At 36.0% G+C, this 15,687-nt stretch overlaps 2 protein-coding genes, 1 long non-coding RNA gene and 1 pseudogene across 3 annotated transcripts; 2 read left to right on the plus strand and 2 right to left on the minus strand.

Annotated features, from left to right (window-relative positions):
* Positions 1 to 1,330: 1,330 nt before the first annotated feature.
* LOC109587040 (ankyrin repeat, SAM and basic leucine zipper domain-containing protein 1-like) lies at positions 1,331 to 2,277 on the minus strand. The gene is made up of 3 exons (XM_020003260.1): positions 2,193 to 2,277; positions 1,849 to 1,941; positions 1,331 to 1,447 (listed from the first exon to the last, which is right to left on the minus strand). The coding sequence occupies exons 1-3, from the start codon at positions 2,238 to 2,240 to the stop codon at positions 1,331 to 1,333; spliced, it is 258 nt and encodes an 85-aa protein (XP_019858819.1). The 5' UTR covers positions 2,241 to 2,277.
* A 693-nt stretch (positions 2,278 to 2,970) lies between these two features.
* LOC109587036 (heat shock 70 kDa protein 12A-like) lies at positions 2,971 to 5,145 on the plus strand. The gene is made up of 3 exons (XM_020003258.1): positions 2,971 to 3,386; positions 3,428 to 3,646; positions 3,711 to 5,145. The coding sequence occupies exons 1-3, from the start codon at positions 3,039 to 3,041 to the stop codon at positions 4,656 to 4,658; spliced, it is 1,515 nt and encodes a 504-aa protein (XP_019858817.1). The 5' UTR covers positions 2,971 to 3,038; the 3' UTR covers positions 4,659 to 5,145.
* A 291-nt stretch (positions 5,146 to 5,436) lies between these two features.
* On the minus strand, positions 5,437 to 8,975 carry LOC109587038 (uncharacterized). The gene is made up of 6 exons (XR_002187361.1): positions 8,142 to 8,975; positions 7,456 to 7,541; positions 7,106 to 7,222; positions 6,947 to 7,061; positions 6,564 to 6,756; positions 5,437 to 6,477 (listed from the first exon to the last, which is right to left on the minus strand). It is a non-coding gene; the product is annotated as an uncharacterized LOC109587038 (long non-coding RNA).
* A 2,295-nt stretch (positions 8,976 to 11,270) lies between these two features.
* On the plus strand, positions 11,271 to 12,871 carry LOC109587037 (uncharacterized; annotated as a pseudogene).
* The last annotated feature ends 2,816 nt before the right edge of the window (positions 12,872 to 15,687 follow it).

Raw genomic sequence — 15,687 nt, forward strand, 5'->3', positions numbered from 1 at the left:
ATAAAAAAGCTTATTTTCACGGTAAAATATATTTTTTGTAAATTTTCTTTTTTGCTCCATTGCAAAAATTTTAAATGCAAAATTTTGTATCTTTATTGCCATGTAATTTAGAACCACTATTGTCATCATGGCTATGGCTGTACTGTTTTGGAATGAATCAAATTACCACTTAAAATCTAATAACAAAGGCAATTTATCTCTAATCACTTGTAATACTTCTACCTACCAAAATTCATTTTATTATCCCTCTGCAATCAACCAATGGAACCATTTACCCTCCTCTCTGAAACTCACTCTTTCCCTCTTGTATCTTAAATTTAAAATAGATAGCCACATATGACCACCTCTTTATTCAATTATCACTTACTAATTTTCTTACAATTAGCTATGCTATTATTTATTCATTAAAATAATTAAAATAAAACTAATTTTTTCAATTAATACTAAACAGTGCTGAGTGCTGCAGTTCAAGCATAGCCATTGTAGTGTTATAGCAGCAAAGGCACTTTTAAAAGGCGGCAGTAGGTATCGTATAGACAAAAATTTTGGAGGGAGTTAAATTTGATGAATTGCTAAATTATGGTGATTAGAAAATTTTAATTTCGCAAATTTGTGGCCATGTGCCGTTGAGCATGCACATAACGGCTCAAAATGGCAGATTTTTATTTTGGCAAATGGGTACCAAAATGCCAAAATGGCCAAATTTAATTTATTCCAAAACTTCCTTCTACACAGTATTAATGAGGTTTCACCTTTTAAAAAATGCACATAGTGCTAATTAATTGATCACACCTTTATAAATAATTGATAATTATGTCAACAGAAAAACTTCAAATAGTGAGGGGTAAATCAAGAAAATTTCAATTCCGAATACTTTTAGGTCAGGAATCAAATACTAATTCTGAATACTTACTGTTTGCATTCTAGTAGCTAGTTACATGTAGATTATTAAAACAGTTTAATAGGCAGTAAAGTACTCTTTCTAGTCAGTGAAATGATTGACTATTTACAATGTAAATATTGCTGTGTACGACCCAATTACTTAAGCAATATTACTATAATAAGGTTGATTAGGAACATAGCCAGGTGCACGTGGATTATATAATGGTTGATGAGGAGCTGAGAATAACGGCTGGGAAGAATAGAATATGAAGGAGAATAACGGACAGGTGCTTGCATCTGAGGATAATATTGTAATGAACTATAATTATAAGGTGGTAAGAATGGATTGGAAGAGGCTTGAAGTGTGGTAGGCAGAAGAGAAGGATAAACTGGTACTGGTGTCATTGATCCTAAATAACACAAATGCAAACTAAAATATGACTATTAATTAAGATTTGCAATGAAATACAATACATGCTAGTTTCTTACTGGCATAGTTTTGTAGAAGCAAAACAATATTTTTATGACCATAATCCATAGCTTCACCAATAGCAGTTTGACCAGACTAAGTAAATGTTAGAAAAATAACTGTGTGATTTGTGGCTTTAAAACATGAGATATATACTGATCTTTCAAGAAACTAATAACAGGAATCAATGAAAAACTGGCTAAAATACAGTACAACTTAGCTCCTATTTTGTGATGTGTATACATGTATGTAAATGTACATAAAATAAGTAATACCGTGTAGCTCCAAATTTTCGTTAGTCAAAATTTTCGTCAAATTCGTCAGGTACTTTTGCTTGACGAAATTTTTAATGGACAAAATTTTTGTTCTACATGGGTAGTATGTGGAATAATAACAAAAAAGACAAAAATTTTATTGACAAAAATTAATTTTAACAAAAAATTAAGATTTTGACAAAATTTTTGACTGACAAAAATTTGGAGCTATATGGTTCTTACTTTATCTACAGTGTCTGGATCAGCTCCTTTAGAGAGCAATAAAGATAAAATATCATGATGTCCTTCACTTGCTGCCATTACGAGTTGTTCATTCTATATAATAAAATAGTTTGATTGCACATGTATATTTATACAAGTAGTTCATATTAAAAATGCTTTGATCCTCTCAATTCATTTCATTTTGCTATACATGTATTATACTACTATCATACATAACCAACCAATCAATATTACACACAGTCAAAAAACTCTGCTGCTAAGTATACCAATTAGTATATAAAATAATAAGTTTCTAGCTACAGTAATGTGAATGAATTGTAGATCATACATGTATATGTACTCACTAAGTTTGGATCAGCTTCATTAGTTAAATAGTAGTAGCACAATGTCATAATGTCCTTCTTTTACTGCTGAAGTAAGAGCTGTATTTCCATCCTATTATAACAAAATAGTAATTGGTTCAATCATAAAGAAAACAAAATAAATTTTTCTATGCTTGTTGAATCATGCCTGTTGTTCTTCTGGTTGAAGCAGTATTGTATTCCAACATGGTCCTTGTATCGTGCATGTTGTTGCTGATCATCATGATCGTATCTGTATCATATGCTAGGCTGATATTGTCATCATGCAAGCTATATACCCAAAATCCATGATAGGATATGACAGGATGAGCAGAATTCTTGGTGGCTTGGTGTATAGAAATCCCCAACCCCTAAAAATTGAATCAAAATTATAGCATAAATATAAATATTAAATATCTAAATGTAAATTTCTGAACTGCTGGGCAGCTTTTCATTCAACATGAAGTCAAAATAAACCATAATATTCTTGACAGTTCTACTCCTTTAATGGATGCGCATTCCACCATACACATTGATATGTACATTAACAAGTCAACCTACACTAGCATGAAAAATGCAATAATAACTATAGAACTATAGTGTTGTACTATAGGAGTAACTATACACACAATGATTATAATCTAGATACATGCTTTGTTATTACAATAGAGGAACTGATTTCTAAATTCCAGGAATTGCTATCACAGCTTTAACACTGTACAAAACCCCCCCTTACAATATACATATATTGAAAGGGAGTTTTTTACAGCCGTGCTGAAGAGTTACTTTTGCTGTTGCACTTGTTTGTAGGACAGTAGGAGTTTGTATTCAACTTGTGAGCAAAAGAGCATGAGCTATAAGCCTCCATTGAGCAAAGCAGAAAAGGTTTCTATAACCTGCAATGATATCAATCAGTCAAATGGTGGCAATATTGCTGCTATTGACTTTGGGACTACATCAGTTTCACTGGCCTACACTACCAAAGGAGATGAGAAAATTAATACTTTCCTGCTGGATGCTGACGAAAAATCTGCTCGAGTTCCAAATGCTTTTTTTTTGGAAAGAGATGAGAATCGAAAGATATCTGTAATAGCATTTGGAAGTAATGCCAGAAACAGGTTCTCAGCCATTAAACACTCTATTACTCAAGATTTTATTTACTTTGAAAGGATCAAAATGCTAATGAAAAGAAGCAAAGTAAGTTCATACTATACAGCATAATTATTGATTCCCAATAGAATATCAATCGACAAGCATTGGTTAGATCTTTTTCTGGTGAAAAGTTCTATCTACTTGAGGTCATTGCATTCATACTACAGTATGTTAAAGATCAGCTCATAGACCATCTCGCTATTGGAGCCAAGCCATTGAAGACAACAGATTTTGATTGGGTTATTACTGTACCTGCTATATGGGATGCACGAGGAAAGAGAATGATGAGAGAAGCTGCTTATCTCGTAAGTAGCTGTACTATGCTTACATGCACATGCTAGATACTTATGCTGTATTTCTGATATATAGGGTGGTCTGCTAACAGAATCTAGTAATGGGATAACTCATTTTTCCCAAATATCTGATATCTCCTACCCCATTCCAGATGAAATCAATCCAGAAAAGCTCTCATTAGCGCTGGAGCCAGAGTCAGCAGCTATTTATAGTCAAGAAAATATCATTGAACAAATTGAAGGGGATCCATCAACAGCAGCTGTCAAGCGTCCCACAAAATACATGGTGATTGATATAGGAGGAGGCACCGTTGATATTACTACTCACTTTGAAGTTGATGGTGGCATTGTTGTTCAGAATATACCAACTGGTAATGCATGGGGTGGCACAGAGGTTAACAAAGCATTCTCTAAATTGCTTGAGAGTGAGTTAAATGATCCTAGTTTTCAAAATTTTTTACAGCATGGCAATTATTCTCAGCAAAAGGCCATCTTGAATAAGATGTTCTACATTGAGTTTGAAAACCAGAAAGTTTTGTTTGGTAAAGAATTGATCAATGAAATACTAATAACTCTACCAAAAAAATTTGTCAAATTTTTTCAAAATGAGCTCGCCAAAGGGATCAATGGTATGGAATACGATGATGATATGGATACGCTGTGGGTTAGCAATGAAGTCATAGAGTCTAAATTGTTTGGCCCTGCAGTGGATGGCATCATAGAATCTACACTTTCAGCTATTGAAGATAGTGAGCATAAGGTTGATACATTTTATCTGGTTGGTGGGTTTGGTGGTTGCAAGTATATTCATCGCAAGGTATCTGCTGCCATTAAGAATGCATACAGTTCTAAAGGTCATGATGTTCACGTTGTAGTACCTTTGACGCCTCACTTGGCTGTTGCTACTGGAGCTGTGATGTGGCATCAAAATAAAGGAAAAGTGAAAGGGAGATGTGTTGATGCTACATACGGAATAGGAACATCTATTCCATTTAATCCTGAACAGCACGATGAGCATTATTGATACTATGACAGTGCATGGGAGCATGATAGGTGCAGGGATGTCTTTGATGTCTTCATTGAGAAAGGAGAGCTTGCAAAAATTGATGAAGTCATAACGCTTGACTTATGCCCTTTTAGTCAAGATGACACTGATGTTCACATCAGCATCTACTGCACAACTGAGCCTGGAGTGCAGTATGTCAAGGATAAAGAGGGGAAGAAGGCAGTTACAAAGATTGGAAAACTTGTTATAGATGTTCCCAATCCTGATAATCTCCCGTTACATGAGCGTTTAGTTGATGTATCCATGGATTTCAGTGGTACCGAGATAAAGGCCAAGGCCAAGTACCGTATAAATGGCAAAGAAGTTAAAACTGTGTGCGACTTTCTAAGCATTCATTAGTAGGACTATTATTGACTAGATAGTTGTTCTTAATTATAATTGAGTAAATAGCTATGTACTTTGCTTTCTATATATTTTTTGAAATTTACAATAAATTCGTTTATATGGAAACTAATTACAGCTCAAGTGGGTTACAATAAAGTGCTTGAAATTACAATGCAAGTTATTACCATTTAGGTGATAACCCCAGTAGAAATAAGTTCACTATCAGTCACACATGTAAGTACGGGTATTTTATCAGCTAATGAATAATGTTATGGACATTGTACTTTGTACAAGTGGCTTCAGTTCCAGGAATTGGTTAAAGCTATGTCAACTGCTGGCATTCTTAGAATTGCACTACAATCAAGTTATAAGTATATAGCCTTACAGGCCTACTTGTATGTTTAATAGTATATGAACTTAAATAATGTGAAATATGCATTACACTTTAAAAAGATTAATCATTATAGCTCTTACAATGAATCCATTGAAAAAACTAAAATTATTTGTTATTATACACAACTGTTACTGTGAGGAAAAGTCATTTCCAATGATATCAATGCAAAGGTTCCTGTGATTAAGGATTAGAACACATAAAAAATAATGACAGGCTTCTTTATGACCTCGAAAATCTTTCAATCAACAACACCATAGACTACCGAAGAAAGAACTGGGACACAAGTGAACCAAGAAGGAGCATTAGGAGTGAGAGAAAGAGAAGGGTAAGATTGAGAAGTTGAAGTAGGAAGAGTGTAGGCAGGAGGAGAAAAAGAATGAGGAGGAGGAGGATTAAAATCTTGCAACATATTAGACAATCTGGGAAGTAGCATTGGTTGTCTCCTGAACCCAGCATTCTCTGGATGTTTGGGTCCTGGATTCCATTGATATGTACACTGGATTGCACTCTGTTACTATGATCTGAGGAGCTTGAGAAAAAATTCTGTCCTCCATCCATCTAATGTTTGTAGTTTTGGCAAAGCTCATTACAAGGAGGTAGGGCAGGGTTGCGCGAAACTGCCACAGGATCTTTTTTATGTGATTTAGTGAGCAACGGTGTATTGGGAGCTGGGTGACTATTAAGGGAATCCAGTATTAAAGACTATTGCTTCTGCTGCTGCTGCTGAGGTGAGCCAGAGTCAGTCCTTTCACACTGGTGAGGGAAGACATGAATACGTTTAATTGGATCATTGGACTCTGATGGTTGAGGCTGCATGCCTGTTGCCTGCATGTCATGGAGTAAGAAAGTCATACAGTCCTCTATGAGATCAGATGGCAGAAATATAACAACCTTCTTCTTGCTACAATTTGAGCATAATTCCATTTGTATGCCAGTGTATTTTACAATGAAGCGTTAGACTTTGCTTAAGTTCCATGCATATAAGTTTACATTGCTAACTGGTAAGGCCAGTATGAGGACTCGATCTAACTGTCCAGGGGGGTGAGTTGGTAAGTTGATCTAGCAAAATTAAAGGCATAGTAAAATTTTCCAGAAACAGTAACAACATTCTAATTATCATCAATTATAAGTACATGTATTCTTACTTTATTTTGATTTGGAGGAGGGACGACTATTGGTGGGGGTAGGGATGTAGAATCAGGCATGGAGTATCATCCAGTTGAGTCTTTTCTCTCATTTCTTGTCAGCATTGACAACTGACTAAGGCTCATACAGAATCCCTTGCCTCTGAGAGACTGCCTTCTCTCCCATCTTGTTACTGTCAGTTGGAGTATACTCCTTGAAAATTACAAACAATATAAACACTGTCACTCGAAAATTATTAGTCAGAATGAGCTGCAACTTTCTACACAGCATAAAGACATCAATATGTATCAGAAAATACAATAAAAATTTGGGTTGATTTCAGAGCCACTTTTTGTAAAAAACCTACATGGCATTTTTGGAAAATGGCCATTTTTTCACTTACTTATCACTGAGTGCATAGACCCGTCTAAGGTGCTGCTTCAGTAGTAGCAGTAGTATACACCTCAATGAGGACCTACAGCAGTCATTTAGCTGCTTTAAATCATAACTGTTTTGTGCTACAGAAAAAAAAGTGAGATTAGACAAGTATTTATTTACTTACATTATAATTACTAAAAAATGAGGAGAGCTAGATTTAACATCATTGTTTAATATCTTCTTCTTGTTCTGATTAATTTTTTTTATCATCATCAGCAGCTAGTCCTGACTGTCCTAATGCCTGTATACACGAACAATAACAAAAATCAATAAAAAGTACAGTATATAGCTTATTTATTTAACAAAAAATATTTTTAAGCCACAAAAATTAATTCCAACAAAAAATTTGAACAATGAACTTACATTATGTATATGCATGCTACATAGACATATACATAATGTACATGGCATTTTTGAAAAACAACTCATTTTTTATATTTCGAGTAAAACATGGTCACAATAAACCACACCAACCTCCATCGTGCAATTCATTTCTTCAAATTCTGCTTGTGACTTATTTGTATTCTTTTTGTGATCAGTTACTTCCTCATCAAAATCTCCTAAATTAAGAAACAAACCAAATTGACACTCTGCAATCATGTACATGCATGTACTATCTACATAATGCACATAATGTACACAGCATTGCACTGATGATTCTTTAATGATGTTTGAAATAAAATTAATGAGAAAAAAACGTAATAAAAATAATGGAACAAGATAAATAATGATAATTATAGCACTTAGCAGTAGCAGAAATGGCAATTATAATTTGCTCAAAATTTTAAATTTTTAAATTTAAAATTCATAGAGTATCTTATTCTGATTGAATTCAGTTAAAAGTTTGGACACCTCATTCATATTACTGACATCAAACAGAATTATTCATGAATTGTGACCATAATTGACAAAAGGTACCTTATGGCGGGTAGTGAAATTTGTCTTTCTAGCCTAAGAAATCCAACTTCCTGAGCCCCAGTTATCATAAAATTACTCCACAGGATGCAAAAAGTTACCATGAAACTTTTAGAAACAATGATTGTCTAACAAAGCACTCACAGGTTGATATTTTCCATTATAACGATCAATTTTAAAATCCGCCATAAGGGCCCTTTTGTCAATTATGGTCACAATTGATTAAAAACTAGTATTTTACTAACCCCTCCTATACAAAGACTGCCACTGACAGTAACTTGCATGTTTCAAAAAGGTATAGAAGGTGACAAAATAACGTCTATTACAGGGCATTGAAGTGCAAAGCTACAAGAAAACAAATATTCAGCAAAAAGAAGAGATTTATGATATTATCTAGCCAAAATGAGAAACTCATAAATGATGATCAGGGTCATAATAAATGCCAAAAGAAAGAAAATACTATACCCTTTGTTTTTAGAAATGTTAGCATGCCACTTCATATTAGACATACAATTACCTGTAAAAGTTTTGCTAGAAATCAAAGGGTTTCTGCCATTTCTTATATAACTAGTGTTTCATAGATACATACTTCAAAATTCAAGGTTTGTTGTTTCTTAAAACATATTTGCAAAAATGTATTTCATAAAACAAAGTTTTTTGGAGTGGATCTATAGTGCCCTTCATTCCCTCCAAAAATTAAGGTAAAATTATAAAGAAGCAATAACTTTCTAGAACAAGATGAATATTTTGATAATCTGCAACAAGGTATACACCATTTGAACTGTTACCACTTAAAAAAACAATTATCTGTCTTTGACATTGATGGAAATCTTCTGTAGCAGTCTATTATACAACACTTTTAAGAAATCACCAAAGGTATGTCACTTTTCATTATTAATATAACATAAACTTTATAATTGAGTCATTCAGCTTTCTCCTCTTTCTTTTCGGCTACAAATAGTAACTTGATTCATTGATATTTTTTGTATAAACTTGTAACCACATACACACTCTGTAAAATTGAAAGGAAAGTGGATGCAATCAAAAACTGAGAAATACCAAATTAGTATAGGTTATACACCAAGGTCGAGGTTGCTAGGGGATTTGCTAGCCGAGCGACACAGTCACAAGGTCACTAAATGCCATAAAAACCGAGACCGAGGTGTATAACCAACTTCTACCATGCCAACTTGCAATGACCAATCATGTTGCAGAAGAATAGGTTTCCTTAGTAGCTTGTTCATCTTTTAAGAGCACTATAAAAGTGTGTCCCTTGACAACTGAGCTCATTTTGTAAAAAGCACTGACAAAAATGGCAAGGAAGTTTGAGCTCGAGCCTCTCCCACTTTGTCCCTCGTTGCCCCACCTCAGGCCAGGCCTCTACTAGCACTCCGCCCAATCAATTTTTAGCTCGTATCAACTTGATCAAGCAGCAAAAAAATTGGTACCTAAAGCCAGGCATACACTAGGCAACATGTTGCTTGCAACATCTGTGGTTACTTTGATCTTGTAAGCAACATTTTGCCAGAAATAGAAGGCTGTTCTAATTCTGGCAACATGTTGCTTACAAGATCAAAGTAACGACAGATGTTCCAAGCAACATGTTGCCCAGTGTATGGGGGCCTTAAGACAACAGAGCAAGCAACTCTTTGGACTTCAAATCTATGGAAGGAATGGTAGCAAAATAGAGAGAATTGAGGAGTTGCGCATCCTCCTGCTGTGCCAAATCTTGTGCTGAATGCACCCACTCTAAATGACTGGATGTGCAAGTTCATATTGGAAGTACATTGTAAAGATGGTGCAGAGTACCCAACCAACAGACTCTATCAAATTGCTAGTGTGGTATCATGAGTTATATTCACTTTCTATCAATTTCTATAAGCAACCTGAGTTTGACACATTTAGAAGAGTACTTGATGGCGAAATGAAGTGATTAAAAGCCAAAGGAAAGGGAGTTGCAGTTAAGAGAGCAGAGCCAATAGACAAGAAAGAGGACGACCTTACGTGGTCAAATGGGGTTCTAGGAGATTCATCTCCACAATTGTTAGTGGACACAGTGGTATATACATGTGTGGCTATTATTTAGCTTTGAGGAGTGGGCAAGAGCACCGTGATTTGAGTTTTTCTGCAGCTAGAGGTTATAGACAGAGATGGTTTGAAAGTTTTGCGATACTTTTGAAAATACATCAAAGAATAACCCTAGGGGACTAAAGCACAGGAAAACTGAACCCAAAATAGTTGAGCACAGTGAAAATAAAGACAATCCTGAACGATGTTTTGTGAGATTTTATCAAATTTATATCTCACAATGCCCTCCAGCATCAAAACATACCAGCAATTTGTTTTATCTCACACCACTAAAAAGAAGAAGGATGACATATGGTTTTCTGGTGTGTCCATAGGACACAACACTTTGGGAAAGATGGTATCTCGCTTATGCAGCATGTCTGGCATCAAAGGCTTCAAGACAAACCACTCGTTGAGGGTCACTGCTGCAACTAGACAATGCAGGAGTAGATGAGCAGCTCATCATGAAGCAAACTGACCACGTATAAATGGAGTTCGTGCTTACAAAAGGATTGCGGATGATCAAAACAGAGAAATTTCAAATATTCTCAGGAACAAAAATGGGCCATCTAAGAAAAAGAAAATTGAAGTAGATACATGTATCAATGAAGAATGTACTTAAATTTATTCAAAAACACCATTCACCCTCCATATAACTAATTGCAATAATGTCTGAATCAACATGAAGAAGGAATAGAAAAAAAGAAACTAGAAAAAACACTAAAGACATAATTATAACAAAATCATTCAACATAATTATAATCTTCAATTAGAATTAATTAACGAGATAGGTTTATATTTTTATGAGCTAGGTTAATACAAAAAATAATTGACCTCCAATACTGCAATTTCATTGGTCAATTGCAAGTAGGCATGGTAGGTTTTTGTTAAGAAACAGGTAGCAAGGTAGATGATGATGATGATGATGAAAAAAGGCTAAATTCACCACAGTATATGCATTTTTATGGTATTAACATCATTTTATTATACAGAAAAGAGGAATTAATTCACTTAGCCTTAGTGTAATTCCACATCATGGCAAGGCTTCATACATGACAATGAATTTGGCCGACAAAAATACTCGAATCCATAGCAAATTTTAAAGATTTTATTTTAAAAAATAAATTATCTCACGTGACCAACGACGTTGGCCTTAAAATTTGCCCAAATGGAACTGATGAATTATCCCCCGGATACGCCACCCATTCTGAACCAGCCAGAGAACCCAGATCTAGTGAGCCAGGTGGAAGAACTACTGCAGAAGGGGGCAATAGAGATAGCTCCAGACAAGTCAGATTTTTCAGCCCCATGTTTACCATCCCAAAGAAGGATGGTGTCACGAGACCCATTATAAATCTGAGGAAACCGAACTCACATTCACGGGTGCAACACTTCAAGATGGAGAGCATTCTTTGTCTGAGAGATACTCTAAGGAAGGGTTACTTCATGGTGAAATTGGACCTCAAAGATGCTTACTTGACTGTCCCAATCCATCGCAACAACTGGAAGTACCTCAGATTTGTCTGCCAGGACAGGGCATAACAGTTTTAGTCTCTCCCATTCAGGTTAGTGACTGCTCCTTGAGTCTTTACAAAGATAATGAAAGCAGTAATCTCTATCCTCAGATCATGGAGCATTCGTCTGATCATTTACTTGGACGACATACTCATCATGGGTTCCACCCAGTCAGAAGTAAAAGCTCACTTGCAGAAAGCAATAGCTCTGTTGGAGAAACTAGGCTTCTGCATCAATTGGAAGAAGAGTGTTGTGGAACCCAGTCAATTTATAGAGTTTCTTGGTCTGGTGGTGAATTCAGAGTCTTTGACACTCAGTGTTCCACAGCACAAAGTTCAGAAGATTTTCAGAGAATGCCAGTCTCTTTGGAACAAAGCAATGGCTTCAGAGAGGGACTTAGCTCACTTAATTGGTTTATTGACCTCTGTAAATCAGGCTGTTTCAGTAGGCCCACTTCATTACAGGGCTTGAAACATCAGACTCAGAAGCAGAGCGACTCTATGGACACACCCTTTCCCCTAGACGAAAAAGCAAGGATTGACCTATCCTTTTGGATGAAGGACCTTCATTCTTGGGTCTGAAGGGCTTTGCATCAGAGCTATCCCACCAGCACATCAGATTATTGATGGACAATACTACAGCCATAGCATTCTTAAACAAGAAGGGTGTTACTCACTCCAAGACTTTGTCAGACTTGGAAGTCTCAATATGGTTCTGGTGTTTGCAGAGGAACTTAACAGTATATGCAGAACACATCCCTGGTTCTCATAACTGCTTAGCAGATTCACTGTCCAGGAGAAAGTTGGAGTCGAGCGACTGGAGGTTGGACCAGATAGTGTTCAGGAAGTTACAGAGAAAGTGCGGTCCTTTCGATATAGATCTTTTTGCTGCCCGTCACAATTCCCAACTGAAGTCATTTTTCAGCTATCACCAGGATCCAGAGGCTTTAGCCTCAGACGCTCTAGCTCAGAGCTGGGAGGGTCTCAGCTGTTATGCCTTTCCTCCCTTTCTCCTTCTAGGCAGAGTGCTACAGAAGATCAGTCGAAAGAGGTTGAGGAAGGTGGTGATAATTGCTCCCAACTGGCCATCTCAGATTTGGTACCCAGTTCTAGTCAGCCTTTTGATGGACTATCCTCTCATCCTTCCAGAGGAGCACAGCCTGCTGAGGAATCTGTTAGAAGAGTTTCACACTCTAGTTCTGGATGGTTCTCTCAGTCTGACCACCTGGAGAGTCTCTGGTCTAGAGGAGGATACAAGGACATTTCAGTTAAAGCATTTAACCTCTTATGCTCAGCCTGGAGGAAGGGCACTGAGAAGTCCTATGCAGTTGCCCGGAGGAAATGGTGCTCTTGGTGTCAATCAAATAATACCAATCCAATTTCAGCATCTATAGAAGATTTTAGAGAGTTTTTAACTTCAGGTTTTCAGTTTGGTTTGCAGTATTCTACTCTAAATTCAATTCGATCTTCTCTCTCAGCTACTCTCCCTCCTATTAGTGAGGTTCCTGTGGGACAACACCCCTTGATAGCAAGACTCCTCCAAGGTATGTTTAATAAAAGACCCCCATTGCCTAAGTATAGGAGTACGTGGGATGTGAATGTGGTAATCTCCCTTTTCCAGAATAACTTGGGTCATTCAGACACACTCTCTCAGAAGCAGTTGTCATATAAATTGGCAATGTTGCTAGCCTTATCTTCAGCTGCTCATTCTTCCGATCTTTTTTTCTGGACTTACGTTTTAGTTCATTCTCACAAGAGGGAGTAACATTTCAACTAGCTGGTCTCTCCGACTAGGAGATCTGGACCACCCAGAGCAATATTTATTAAAAGGCTGATAACGGAATCAATCCTCTGCCATGTGTCTACTCTCGAGAGAGTTATGAAAGAGCTACCCTCTCCTTTTGACCCCAGGGATCTGGTATGGCTAATCCCTTATTTCTCTCCTTTAACCGTCCTCATAAGCCAGTAGCATCTAGTACCATCAGTAGGTGGATAAAAGCTACAATGAAGGAGGCAGGGATTGATACTGATGTCGGGTCAACTAGAATATATGCCAACCCACACCCTGTCGTCGATCTTAGTTAGAGCGCCTGTCCATAGGGTTAAGGGGTTGGGGTTTAGTGTTTATTTTTTACTTCCGGTGGCAGATATCCTAGTTGATCCCTGATGTCTTCAAGGCTCACTCTACAAGAGATACAGCAAGCTCAAGGGCTAGATCCACAGGAGTTCCTGTGGAAGATATCTTGAGGTGTGCTGGATGGTCTAGACAGTCTACTTTTGAGAGGTTTTATTATAAACCATTTCTGATCCACAACTGGATATTATTCCGTCGGGTGGGTGTTTGTATTCATTTAATTCTTTGAACAATACATTGTCATATATGAAGCCTTGCCATGATGTGGAATTAATAATCTCACAAGTATATGTAATATGTGATGTGAGATTGGAATTCCACAAATGGCAAGGCGAATATATGACACCCTCCCTATTTGCCTGTCCCATCCCTTATTTATCTCTTTAGGCTCACAAGATAGCTAGGGACTGTGCTCTTGTTATGATCTGATTGATACTGATTCATTTACTATCTCATTATGGACACTATTATTCACTATCTCATTATAGACATTATTCTTCACTTACCCAGGCATGTATCGGTATACTTCTTACATGCATACATTTAGGTTATACCTATTTCATGTATATAATAGGTATTGTTTTTTCCTATTTCATCATTGATTTATGTCTTTAATTCTTTTGGGTATTTCTCACATTTCAAGGCCAACGTGGCTGGTCACGTGAAATAATTTATTTAAAAATGATAAAATCTTTGAAAGTTGCTATGGATTCGAGTATTTTTGTCGGCCAAATACATGTCATATATTCACTTTGCCATTTGTGGAATTCCAATGTCACATCACATATTACATATACTTGTGAGATTGTTAATTAACCCTTGCAAATATGCTCTAAAACTAATGGATGCCATATTTTCAGTAGAAGAAATAGCAATTGACTGCTTTGAAGGAACTAAAAGGGCTACCAAACCTTCTTTAAATAAAGAAAGTCGGTTTATTGTACAGTATGAAGTTGTTTTTCAGATTTATTGAATATGAGCACATTGATTATAATAGATTGCATAAAAGAGAAGTTTGGACGGGAGAAGTTTCAAGAAAACAAGGACAGCTATAGTCAGGAAGGTGGACCAAAAAAGTATTGACGTTAAAAGGATGTATGAAGCTATCAAAGGAGCAAGTCAATAATTGAAACTTTATAGATCTATTACTCTGACTATAGTAACTATGACATTTATGTAATTATTATTTGATTATTAAAGTAGATGATTTTCAATTGTGATTCTAACAAGATCATAACATAATGATTTTACGGGATCTAGAAAGAATAATGGATCAAATCAGTAATTATCTTACAAGAAGAAGTTAAGATTTTGTCAGTTTTGGGAACTTCTTGTCCCATAATCTTATAAGAAACAGTCAGATCTTACGTTGTGATTTTCACAAGATCTCATTCAAGATCTTACACAAGACTTATTTGCAGGGAAAGCAGAACTTCAGATCTTTCAAAATGCCGCAAACAGCATGCCAACAAATATGTAACAAACACTGACTCATATTGAACAGAATGCAATAAGATATCCAGCTGAATCTGCGACACAGAAACTGGAGCAGAAATGAAGACATGATAAAGTAATAAAGGAATGCTTGTGGCATTTAGTACAAAAAGAAATTACAATGAGGATTCTTCTGAGCAATGGTTTAAAACAACTGAGGTGGGCTCTATTATATTACTGACACACTTTTTGTGAAAGCGGAGAATTTTGTTTGTCACATACAATACAGCTAAACCTAGATACAATAGAAAAAATCTGCATGACTGCATGCAGTAACCCATAAGCATACTCAGGCATACTTAGTTCATGGAGTGAGTATACAATGGGTATTGACAATATTGAAGGACACTACAAAATTGCTACAAGAGATAGTAAAGACATGGATTAAAATTGAAGGCCATTCAATTGCAAGTATGGCTATGGAACAGCACAAGAAAGAATGGAACAATACTAGTAAAACGAGAGGATAGCATTTTACTAATAATACTTGATAAATGCCATAATTATTAGAGCAGAGTGAGATGAAGAGGAATATATTCATGATTAAAATATAATTTTTTTTATTCTGACATTTTATCGACA

This window comes from Amphimedon queenslandica, unplaced genomic scaffold, assembly GCF_000090795.2.
Source record: "Amphimedon queenslandica unplaced genomic scaffold, v1.1 AMPQUscaffold_12705, whole genome shotgun sequence".
Lineage (NCBI taxonomy): Eukaryota > Metazoa > Porifera > Demospongiae > Haplosclerida > Niphatidae > Amphimedon > Amphimedon queenslandica.

Coding starts and splice junctions, on each gene's coding strand:
- LOC109587040 (XM_020003260.1), bottom strand. CDS start 2,240: ATGACATTGTGCTACTACTATTTAACTAATGAAGCTGATCCAAACTTA. Junction 1,942..2,192: donor ATGAAGCTGATCCAAACTTA/GTGAGTACATAT, acceptor TTTATTATATAG/AATGAACAACTCGTAATGGC. Junction 1,448..1,848: donor ATCCAGACACTGTAGATAAA/GTAAGAACCATA, acceptor ACATTTACTTAG/TCTGGTCAAACTGCTATTGG.
- LOC109587036 (XM_020003258.1), top strand. CDS start 3,039: ATGAGCTATAAGCCTCCATTGAGCAAAGCAGAAAAGGTTTCTATAACC. Junction 3,387..3,427: donor TGCTAATGAAAAGAAGCAAA/GTAAGTTCATAC, acceptor GATTCCCAATAG/AATATCAATCGACAAGCATT. Junction 3,647..3,710: donor TGAGAGAAGCTGCTTATCTC/GTAAGTAGCTGT, acceptor TCTGATATATAG/GGTGGTCTGCTAACAGAATC.